This window comes from Pongo pygmaeus, chromosome 1 (assembly GCF_028885625.2).
Source record: "Pongo pygmaeus isolate AG05252 chromosome 1, NHGRI_mPonPyg2-v2.0_pri, whole genome shotgun sequence".
Taxonomy (NCBI): Eukaryota; Metazoa; Chordata; class Mammalia; order Primates; family Hominidae; genus Pongo; species Pongo pygmaeus.
In genome coordinates, this window is record NC_072373.2 from 164,992,861 (window position 1) to 165,005,482 (window position 12,622).

Sequence of the window (12,622 nt, forward strand, 5' to 3'; positions counted from 1 at the left end):
GAAAATTTTTGCAATACATACATTCAAAGGACTCAATATAAATCTATAAGAAAATCTACAAATCAGTACGAAAAAGGCAGACAGCCCAACTGAAAATTTGGCAATCTGCTGGCACCTTTATCTTGACTTTTCCAGCCACCAGAACTGTAAGATATATATGTGTGTTGTTTCAACATACAATGCTCAGACAGAGGCAGTGGCTCACGCCAGTAATCCCAGCACTTTGGGAGGCTGAGGCGGGTGGATCACTTGAGGTCAGGAGCTCGAGACCAGCCTAGCCAACATGGTGAAACCCCATCTCTACTAAAACTACAAAAATTAGCTGGGTGTGGCAGTGGGCGCCTATAATCCCAGCTACTCAGGAGCCTGAGGCAGGAGATTTGCTTGAACCCGAAAGGTGGAGATTAGAGTGAGCCCAGATCATGCCACTGCACCTCAGCCTGGGCAACAGGAGAAATTCTGTCTCAAAAAAAAAAAAAACAACAATGACACAGTGCTCTTAGGCCTATGTTTGGTACTGGTACAATAGCACTTCCCCTCTTCCCCTCAGGCTGCTGTAACAAAATAGCATAGACCGGATAGCTTAAACAATACATATTTGTATCTTATGGTTCTGGTGGCTGGGAAAGTCAAGATAAAGGTGCTGGTCATAATCAGGCCTCTCACAAAAGACTACATACAAATACCCAATAAACTTATGACTAGGTGCTTAACCTCATAGTCATCATGAAAATTCAAATGCAAACCACACTGACAGATATACTAACTAGAATGGCTAAAATTTAAATGACTGGCCTGGTGCGGTGGCTCACATCTGTAATCTCAGCATTTTGGGTGGCCAAGGCGGGTGGATCAGAGGTCAGGAGATCAAGACCAGCCTGGCCAACACGGCGAAACCCCATCTCTACTAAAAATACAAAAGATTGACCAGGCATGGTGGCACATGCCTGTAGTCCCAGCTACTCGGGAGGCTGAGGCAGGAGAATTGCTTGAACCTGGAAAGTGGAGGTTGCAGTGAGCCGAGATCGTGCCACTGCACTCCAGCCTAGGTGACAGAGCGAGACTCCGTCTCCGGAAAAAAAAAAAAAATTTTAAATGACTGACAGTATCAAATGTTGGTAAAGATGTGGAATAACTAGAAATCTCACACCCTGCTGAGAGGAGTAAAACTTGGTACAACCATTTTGTAAAACTGTTTGGCAGTATCTATTAAAGCTCAATATGCACATACCATGTGACCCAGTAATTTTCAACATATATAACCAACAGAAATATGTATATAACCAACAGAAATATGTTCACATGGGCACCAAAAGACACATATGGGAATATTCATAGTAGTACTTTTCATAGCAGACCCAAACTGGAAATGTCTGCCAAAATGAAAAAACTAAATTAGTATATTCACTCAATGGAATACTATATAGGAATGAGAAAGAATGAACTACAACTACCACACAATGGGTCTCACAAACATAAATCTGGGCAAAATAAATGAGAGCAAAAGATCATATACTAAATGATTCCATTTATACAAAATTCAAAAATGAACAAAACGAATCTACAGTGTAAAATATTGGGTCATTAGTTATTCTTAGTAGAGGTTGGAGGGTTGTCAGGAACTAGAAAGGGGCTTCTGGGTTGCTAGTAACCTCCTGTTACTTGATTTGGATGCTAGTTACACAGTGTATTCACTTTATAAATGCTTTATACTTTTCTGTGTACTTAAAATTTTGCCTACAAATTCAATGTTCTTTGGGCATACACACACTCACAAATCATTATGTAGGATTCTGAAACCGACGTTTAGCAGTTCATCTCCTAAGAATTCTGACTAAATATGCCCATTTGTGTAATGTTCTTACTTTCATATGCTGCCAATCTTGCTTTTTCCCAATGTTGCCATTAGTTATAAATTTTTCATGTTAGAGTTAAGCTTCTCTGTATTGCTTTTCTTTCAAACCTTTTAAAACTTTCTTATGAATTCAGAGAAAACAGCAACAAATTTTAGAAAATAAAAACAGAATGAATTAAGCTAAATCCTAACCTGGCAAGCTGAGTTACAGTGTGGAATCCCCTAAGGACTCAGGATTTGATGGCAATGTAGACAGGTGAAGGCAATACTAAGACAGACCCCCAGATCCCCTTCCTCGGACAATGCAGATGGGCAATTGCCATCCCCCAACCCCAACAGAAGACTAGAGATTTATTCTCTGGAGAGGGCAACAAGAGGTTCAATGGACAAGGGAACACCAGGCAGAGTATAAGGCTGAGTATTGCACTGAAAACAGAATTCAAATAAGCATTTACGTTCTCAGTGCTAAGACCCCCAGTGTTCTTCCCAGCACTTCATGGGATGTAATGGCACCCTTTTAAAAGAAATTAGTCCAGGTACAGTGGCTCATGCCTGTTATCCCAACACTTTAGGAGGCCGAGGCAAGCAGACTGTTGGAGCCCAGGAGTTCGAGACCAGCCTCGGCAACATGGTGAAACCCCGTCTCTACAAAAAATACAAAAATCAGCCAGGTATGGTAGCATGCACCTGTGGTCCCAGCTACTTGGGAGGATGAGGCACGAGGATCACTGGAGCCCAGGAGGTCACAGCTGCAGTGAGCCCTGATTGTGCGCCACTGTACTCCATCCTGGGCAACAGGCTAAGACCATGCCTCAAAAAAATAAATAAAAGAGATTAAATGGCAAAGTAAATGGAGGTAGGTAAATGGGGGAGTGATTGTTCTTCATTCAATCTCTTGAAGCTTAATAAAATGGACCTAGTCTCCAAAGTCTAAAAAGATAAAATAAATGAAAGGAAATACATTGTAATAGGAATAAATAACCACTACCCAAGAGGTACTGAGGAAGGACTTTTAAAGAAGGAGGTAAGGAAGTGAGGCCAAAATGAACTACAACAGCATCTTATTACTCCACTGACTGATGAACTTTTAAGTATCCGTTTTTAAAAATCTTGTATATAAGCTCATTATCCCCTCAATGTTTTTACATTACCACTACTTCATTTGTTTGCATTTTTAATGGACTTTTAATCCTTTTAAGATAATTTTCCCACAAATATACCACCATAAATATCTGATTTTCAGCATATTAGAATATCTGGCAGACTAATACATATGGTACTTCCAATCTACCATATTCTTTCATTCACTCTTTCTTTCACTCATTCATTCCTTCACTCACTCACTGACTTAGGCATTTTCATATGGGCCACTAAAAGTTTAATAACTTTCAAAATATACATTTTATATTTTGAAAGCATTAACTCTTTGTAAGCATTACTCTTTGTAAGCATTAACTTTGCTTACTCTTTGTAAGTATTAACTCTTACAATGTGAGAGTTTCTGCTTTTATCTAGAGAGGCAAAACAGCACAGAAAACATGGGTTGTGGGATCAAAGAAACCTATATGGGAATCCTGGCTACACTATCTATTAGCTCTCTGATTTTAGCAGGTTATTTCACAATTCTGATCCTCAAGGCCTTCATCAATAAAATGAACATACCTCTCAGGATTAGTACTAGGTTTAAATGAGCTAATATATGCTAAGCACTTAGCACAATTCTAGCACATGGTAAAAGATAAATAAGCAGCACCTTTATTGTTTCTCAAATGTATTAGTAACCTGTTTCGTATACTTAAGATTTTAAATTTACATTCATCACCTCACTAGAGTTACACCAAAACCAACACACTCCTACCATCTTTTCTGTTGTTGTTTTCTGCACATGGGCTTTTCTACCCTAAAAAGTGATCTGTAGGTGAACAGAAAACAAACAAAAAGGATAACTGGCCAGGCGCAGTGACTCATACCTGTAGTTCCAACACTTTGGGAGGCTGAAGCAGAAGGACTGCTTGAGCCCAGGAGTTCAAAAACCTGGGCAACAAAGTGAGACCCTGTCTCCACAAAAAATTTACAAATTAACCAGGTGTGGTAGTGCATACCTGTAGTCCCACCTACTCGGGAGGCTGAGGTGGGAGGATGGATTGTGCCACAGTGTTTGAGGTCGCAGTGAGCCATGATCACACCACTGCCCTTCAGCCTGGGTGACAGAGCAAAACCCTATCTCAAAAAGAAAAAAAAAAGGATAACTACTGTTCTACATAACTTAGAATTCTACTATTCAAATGGCTAATGCTGAACCCTAATTAACAAGTTAGGTTTTGGTTGTATGAGAGAAGAATACACACACAGTAAGAGTGGGGTTAATTCAGCACATGTTCATTGATCTTCCAAGTTGCTGGGGCAGGGAGGTAGAGGGGTATGTTAAATTATTCCATAAATATATCCTGCACATCAACTTTTGTGGTACGCAGAGTGCTGGGTTTGACAAATTATCTCCTCTCAAAAACCTAAAATAAAGTGGGGCATGGTGGCTCATGCCTTTAATCCCAGCACTTTGGAAGGCCGAAGCGGGCAGATCACTCGAGGCCAGGAGTTGAAGACCAGCCTACCAACATGATGAAACCCCATCTCTATCAAAAATACAAAAATTAGCCAGTGTGGTGGTACATGCCCGTAACTGCAGCTACGTGGGAGGCTGAGGCACAAGAATCACTTGAATCCAGGAGGCAGAGGCTACAGTGAACAGAGATCACATCACTGCATTCCAGCCTGGGTGACGGAATGAGACTCTTTCTCAAAAAACAAAACAAAACAAAAAAGCTAAAATACAGCTGAAAATGAAAAAAATCATAGTGGGGGGAGAGAAAGCTGTGGGAGACTAGAGAAGGGAAAAATGGTTGGGAACACTGGTTGCGGGGCGAGGATCATTTCCCAGTCACCTTATATGACCACGACTCAGAACAGTGCTTGGTATCATGTGCAATATATATTGTTAGAACCGAACATCTAGTTCAGGCAACAATTCATAAAACGTTGCAGGGAATAAACTGTTGGAAAGGGTCTTTGACAAAGAATAAATTTCAGTTGACCAAAGACTGAATTGGGAGGTGTACTTCTAAGGCAGGGGCAATAAGATGAGGCCCAATAACAAAATCCAAAAAGAACATGGTCTGAGCAACTGTACACCAGGTATTTCAGGGGCCACATAAATCACGTATAGGAGATTTGTGAAAACCTAGGCTGGGAAACCAGATGATGGTCATATTGAGAACACTCCTACCTCTGTGCAAGGAAAGAAGAGCAATTGCTGCTGTTTATGCAAGAAAGTTAGAGCATCAGAGTTTTGTAAAGATGAAACTGATGACACTGCAAAGCAGGAGCCAATAAGACTACAAAGCCAAAGCAACCTGATAATTACAATTATTATTATAAATTTAAAGGAGCTGGGCAGAAATGCAGGAACCAGATGGAAAACCAAGGAATTAAAACCAGTGAGTCAGCCAGGCGCAGTGGCTCATGCCTGCAATCTCAGCACTTTGGGAGGCCGAGGTGGACGGATCACCTGAGGTCAGGAGTTCGAGACCAGCCTGGCCAACATGGTGAAACCCCCTCTCTATTGAAAATACAAAATTAGCCAGGCGTGGTGGTGGGTGCCTGTAATTCCAGCTACTTGGGAGGCTGAGGCAGGAGAATCGCTTGAACCTGGGAGGCAGAGGTTGCAGTGAGCCGAGATCGTACCATTGCACTCCAGGCTGGGCAAAAAGAGTGAAACTCTGTCTCAAAAAAAAAAAAAAAAAAAAAAAAAACGGTGAGTCCAGAACAAAATAATTTGGTTCTCCAAAATCAGGGGAAAACACTACTGAGGGGCAGTGTGAAGAAGAGGGGCCCAGAGAGTCCCTGAGGCAGCCGTCTCTGAATCTGACTCCCCACTGGAGGCCTTGAGGAGACTGATAAAAACAGAGACTCTCCGCCCTGCAAACCTCCAGAGATCCTGATTCAACAGACTCAGTACTAGAGGAGAGGTGTGGGTGTTCCATTAAGGACACTCTGAGGAAAAGGAGAACATATGAAGGGAAGTCTGAAAATAGACTCCTCTGATAAATCCCTACCCTGGGGAACTGGAGGCTCTCTGGGAACATAAGCACACATGAGGAGTTGGCTTCTGCAAGAAACAGAAAGGCAGAGATGGAGAAAGGAGATGCTGAGGGGCTTCAGGCTGGACAGTCTCATTCTTGTTGAGAGGTGGTAAGGTCCTCTCTGAGAGAAGACCTCACTGTATGGAGCAGAGCCTGTCAGAAGTGGGAGGGTGACGTCACTGAGGTAAAGGAAAGGACTGCCCAGGAGCTGTAATATCAGAGGCCTGGTAGCAGTGGAGAGCACTTTTGTGACTTTCTCCAGGCATTGGGAAGATGGCAGGATTGAGATAAAGGGATTCTGAGGTAAAAAGGGGACCCAGGGACCCAGGCTGGGGAGAGAAGAAAGAGAAGTCAGGTCAAGGTCATGGAGGTACGAGGAGGTCAGAAGTATAGAGGCCAATGGAAACCACAGACCAGGCCACTGAGAGTTGGGAAGCTGAGTTCAAAACTTAACATGATTGTTTAGTAGGAGGAGGGGCAAAAAGTCAATGTATCACTACACACCCATCACAAATGCTAAAAAGAAAAATAGTGACTATACCAATTGCTGGCAAGGATATGGAGAAACTGGATCACTCATACAGTAATGGTTGGAATTTAAAATGGTATATCCCCTCTGGAAAATAGTTTGGCAGTGCTTTCAAAATTGAAAATGGACTTACCATACAATCCAGCAATCGCACTCGTGGCCATTTATCCCAAAGAAATGAAGACTTACTTTCACACAGGAACTTGTACACAGATGTTCACAGCAGCTCTATTCCTAGTAGCTAAGAATTGGAAACCATCCAAATGTCTTTCAATGGATAAATATTTCAACAAATTATGCTATATCCATTTTAGGGAATACTACTCAGCAGTAAAAAGGAATGGACTGTTGGTGCGTGTTGTACATCCAACGACTTGGATGCAACTCAAGGAAATTATGCTGAGTAAAAAAAGGCAATCTTGGGGATACCTTCATGGTTTCATTTCTGGAAAAAATCATGAAATAACATAATTATAAAGATGGAGAACAGACTAAATTTCCAAGGGTTAAGGACCGGGAAATGGAGGTGGCCATAAAGGGGTAATGCAAGAGAGTGTGTGGTGATATTTGAACATTTTGATCACCGTGGTTGTTAGTTAAGGTTACATGTATTCACATAGTACATAGCATAGAGCTACAAACATAAACACACACACATAAACTAGTGCATGTGCGACTGGTGAAACCTTAAGTTCTATGGATTGTGCAAATGTCAATGTCTTGGCTTTTATATTGTACTATAGTGGTATAAGATGTGAACATTCAGGGAGGCTAGAGGATGAAGGATGCATAGGATATCATTGTACATTTCTTTGGAATCTCTCGGACAAAACTATGATTATTCCAAAATAAAAAGTTTTCTTAAGTCAACAAGGCAACAAACCAAGTAATCTCACAAATATTCATTGAATGACTCATTTATGCCAGGTTCCATATCAAACACTGGAGGTATAATTGTGACAAGACACAACCTCTGACCTCAAGGAGTTCATAATTTGGCTAGGGACTCTGATATTGCTCTTCTTTTCAATCTCTTTTTAACTAAAGAACACAGTTCATGCATGAGTAAATAGCTCATTCCCTAAAAACTGCAGGTGACTTCCTTATACTTTCTTAGGAACACCAGGAGACACATAAGAGGAAAGGATTTTGCACCAATAGTGCAGCAGATAAAGTTCATCCCAGTTATGTACACCTGACATCTGTTGTTTTAACCCACCCACCATCCATCCCTCCTCCTTCTGGTGACAGGTTAATATCTTGATTTTTCCTCTGAAAAGAGCCTAACCCCAGCCTCAACTACTTTCATTTTATCCAATGAAAGTCTGGTCCTAATCCCCTCCCCTAAACCCAGAGGAGGAAAACAAGACTGGCAATCAGTACATCAGTATCTTAGCTTTAAGGGGGAAGGGGAGAGCTTTAAAAGTTTTCACATGCACTAAATAGAGCCTTTTATTTAAAAGTCTAAAGTACTGAAATTGTTTTTGCATCTCAACAAACACTGCAGATAACACATTCTACTGCTATGGGAATTCTAATAGTCTGACAAAACTTTTTTTTCCCAAACTTAAAAAAAATTTTTTCTAAAATGCTGAAAAAAAGGAATGGTGCCAGGTGTGAAGGCTCATGCCTGTAATCCCAGCACTTTGCGGGGCCAACACAGGAGGATCACTTGAGCCCTAGAGTTCACCTGAGCCTGGGCAAAAGTGAGACTTTGTCTCTACAAAAAAAATGAAAAAATTAGCCGGGCATGGTGGCATGCACCTGTGGTCCCAGCTTCACGGGTGGCTGAGGCAGAAGGACAGCTTGAGCCCAGAAGGCCAAGGTTGCAGTGAGCCATGTTCGTGCCACTGCACTCCAGCCTTGGCGACTGGGCCAGACTCTGTGTCAAAATAAATAAATAAGTAAAATAAAAATTTTTTAAAGGGCTGGGCGCAGAAGCTAACGCCTGTGGTCCCAGAACTTTGGGAGGCCAAGGTGGGTGGATCATGAGGTCAGGAGATCGAGACCATCCTGGCTAACACAGTGAAACCTCATTTCTACTAAAAATACAAAAAATTAGCCAGGCGTGGTGGCTGGTGCCTGTAGTCCCAGCTACTCAGGAGGCTGAGGCAGGAGAATGGTGTGAACCCAGGAGGCGGAGCTTGCAGTGAGCCAAGATTGCACCACTGCACTCCAGCCTGGGCGACAGAGCGAGACTCCATCTCAAAAAAAAAAAAAAAAAAAAAAAAATTAAAAGGAATGGAAAGAAGAAATGAAGTACTTAGGGTACAACATGCATCAACTTTATAACCATTACGCTAAGTGAAGGCAGCCAGACCACATACTATAATTCCATTTACATGAAATGTCCAGAATAGGCAAATCCACAGGGACAAATAGATTAGTGGTTGCCAGGGGCTAGGGGGAGGAGGAAAAGGGGAGCGACTATTAATGGGTTCCATGAAAGCGTTATGGAATTAGATAGTAGTGATGACTGTACAACCTTATGAATATATTAAAAACCACTGAGTTGTACACTTTTAAAAGGTGAATTTAATGGTATGGGAATTATATCTCAATTTTAAAAAAGGAAAAAGTACACTGAGATTTCATTTAAAATTTTAAACTTGAGCCAGGCACAGTGGCTAAGGCTTGTAATCCCGTCACTTTGGGAGGCCAAGGTGGGCACATCACTTGAGGTCAGGAGTTCGAGACCAGCCTGGCCAACATGGTGAAACCCCATCTCTACTAAAAATACAAAAATTAGCCAGTGTAGTGGCAAGCACCTGTAGTCCCACCTACACAGGAGGCTGAGGCACAAGAACTGCTTGAATCCAGGAGGCAGAGGTTGCAGTGAGCCAAGATTACACCACTGCACTCCAGCCTGGGTGACGGAGCATGACCCTGTCTAAAAAATAAAATAAAATTTGAAACGTGAAACTTAATTTTTTTTAGCCATGTAATTTTCCCTTGAGAGGAAATCTACCTAATATGAAAAAACATCTCCACAGAACTCTAACACTCACTCAGAAAAGCCCAGTCTGAAAATCTCTCTAATAAAACCCACTTCTCCCATGTTTACAAATGAAAAAAATTAGACCAAAAAATGAAAAGACTGCCTTAAAGTGAGTCAGTGACTGGACTGTAAGAAGGAAAATTTCTGGCCTCCTAACTTCCAGGCCAATGGATTTCTTCATTTCACGTAGTTGCCTCATTACTTTAAAAATCAAAATAACCCTCCTATCCATGGAAATAAGCAAGAAAGGCTGAAAGAGAGAGAGAAGAAGGAATGGAGGGAGGAGTCCTTTTGTACCTTGTCCACTACATCATTTGTTTACCCAGGAACATGAATTATCCTCCTAACACATAAACATATTGTCCTGGTAAAAGCAGAGTTTGAATGGATCAAGCGTCAGTTTCTAAATCTTCTTTTAATAACTGAAGGCCCAGTTATTATTACAAAATAAAATACAGCAGTATTTTACAGACACTAAAAATGTGGAGAGTGTTTGGGCCGTCATATTAAGTGAAAAAAATAAAATATGAATAATCTGAACTAAGTACATTATATAGATATATAAAGATACGCACAGAAAAGGAATCCACTCAATTTAACAGCAATTATCTCTAAGAGACGGGATAATGAATGTTTTCACAGGCTTTCTCTGTGCTTTTCTGAATTTTCATAATTTCCTTTTGAGAGTATATATACATTTTAAATTATGTTACACTGAGTACCTACTGTGTGTTAGGTATTATGCTAGTGCCTTTAATACATTATTTCTAATCTCGCAACAACCTTATGAGTTAGGTATTACTATTTTCACTTTGAAAGTGAGGAAACTGAGGCTCAGAGAAGTTAAGGAACCTGTCTACTTTGCTAAGTTTAAGAGAAGCGATCCAAGGTAGCTTTCTTTTATCTTCCCTGACTCCTTGCCTTCTCTTCTTTCCTCTATGTATTAAGGACATATGCCGTGCCCAAATTTCATCTAATAATTAAAAATACGGGAAGAGATACAAAAGGGAAAACACAGGATGCTCTGGAAACTTGTTATAGGCAGGGAGTGGGAAGGAGACCTAGAGCCAGAGGAAGCTACTACTGGAAAAAGGAGTAGAACTGAGCCAGGCAAATAGGAGAGAAAATGTATTTCAGGCAGAAGAAACAGCACTCTGGAAACCCAACATCTAGCCTTTGAGAATGTAAAATGAAGCCAGGATGACACTACCAATTCCAAGCTGTGTGTGTGTGCACGCATGTGCATGTATGTGTGTATATATTAGATGTATATTTTAACATTCTGACTTAACATTAACATATTAATATTTATTTATTGAAATATTTAACGTGTATTTTAATATTAAATTCTGGATTTCCAAACCAGATCAGAAATAGTCTTTACTCTGTTTTCAGTAGGTCAGATCCCACAGGGCAGGAGGGGGAAGAGACAGCTCCCACTGTTTCTTGGCCTTACCTCCACCCCCCATCCCAATTAAGGCACGTCCCCTTCCCTGCAGCTACCTCTCTAAAGAGCCCTCTCCTTTTAACACTGGTTCCCAGATTTTCCCATTTATCTCACAGCAGCAGGAGTCACAGCTGGGTTCAATCTCTGTACTCCACCATCACCGCCCCTCCCCCAAAGTTGTAGAAATGTTATTCTAAATTTAAACCACACAGTATCAAACTAAAAATGGCTTTAAAAGAGGATCAAACATACCTTGTGCTGGGCTCTTGTTAGATTTCACAGGCACGAATTTCCCTTTTTTCTCAGTATATGCAGTCAAATGATTCTTAGGTGATGAAACAAGTATCTCCAGGTTTGCAGGAAATAAAAGTGTCTGTTTTTAAACTGCCATGGGGAAGGGGATGGAGGAGGGCAGAAAGAGTAGGGAGTGAAGTGCTGACTCGCAGGATGCATCTGGGATTCTGAGAATGTCGCCCAGCTCCAATGTTAGCGCATGCTAGATTCTTCCTCACCCCTTTCCTGATCAACGAGTTAGGAAACTCAGATGAACTAGGAGTCAGAAGGCCTGAGTACAAGTCCTGGTTATGAGACATTCCCCTAATCCTCAGGTAATTTTTCCTTCCCAAGCTTCAATTCCCTCGTCCATAACATGAAGAGGCTGAACTTGATCAGAGGTTCTCAAGCTTTCTTTCTCTTTGGCACTTTTTTTGTTACTCTATCAGTAAAAAGTTCATTTTCTTTATTAAAGTATAACAGACATACTGAAACGTGAACAAACCATGTGCTGAGCTCCAGGAATTTTCACACACTGGTTTAAAAACCAGCAGCCAGATTAAGTAACAGACTATTTCTGGCATCCCAAAGCCCTCTTACTTAGTACATTTTCAAGTACTAGAGTCGGAGTCGGGGAACATATCTGAAAAGACTGAAAAATAAGTGTCAGTTTGTTTGTCTGATTTTAAAAGAAAATTTGGAGAAATGTGAAAAACATTTCCACAATTCCACCAATCACTCTGTTGCCTTTCAGAGCTATGTCACATGAATTGACCTATTTAATTTCCCTGATCATTTACTAGAATTGCCATCATATTGATTTGAAAAAGGAGACCTGAGCACATAAGTGATCAAAAACATATGAGATGAATGAGTAAATGAACGGAGCTTGCATTTGAGAGGCTGAACACATTGGCAGTGACATGAAGCACATAAGAATGACAGCACTAAACGCAGCGCGCAACCTGGGAAAGAGGCTGAGAAAATACCTACTCAGCCACGGTAAAGGGTTTAGACTGTAACCAAGTACCCACCTTTTTCTAAGAGAAAGAATTACTTTTTAAAAAAATACTTTTTTCTTCTTTTCTGTTTCCTCCTTTTCCCTTGTTCCCCACTTCCTACTTAGCTCTTTAGAAATGCAATTATAACATTTACCTTTCCTTCACCAGACACTCCCTATAGGGCAAGCTTATCTGTTGCTTACTTAGAAGCTCTTGCTTACTTAGAAGCTCCAGAGCCAGACGTCTCTTCGACTAGGAGACTGCCTCGAGAGATAACAAATTATAACCTAAAGTATGCCCATGACGAAACTCACTCCCACTTGGAGAGTATCTCAAGACTCTGGCCACCTTACAACCTAGTTCTGCCCGTGAGGGCGCCA

At 41.1% G+C, this 12,622-nt stretch overlaps 1 protein-coding gene across 9 annotated transcripts in view; it reads right to left on the reverse strand.

Moving 5' to 3' along the window:
• Positions 1 to 12,622, reverse strand: part of DNAJC6 (DnaJ heat shock protein family (Hsp40) member C6) — a 166,359-nt gene that overhangs the window by 124,559 nt on the left and 29,178 nt on the right. Inside the window, exon 1 of one of the 9 annotated variants that reach the window (XM_063654572.1) lies at positions 3,958 to 4,070. The exons of the other annotated variants lie outside the window; for them this stretch is intronic. Within the exon in view, the coding sequence (XP_063510642.1) occupies positions 3,958 to 4,033 (76 nt within the window). The 5' untranslated portion in view covers positions 4,034 to 4,070. Of the gene's footprint in view, positions 1 to 3,957; positions 4,071 to 12,622 lie in introns of those variants that run through there. 9 annotated transcript variants of the gene reach the window in all.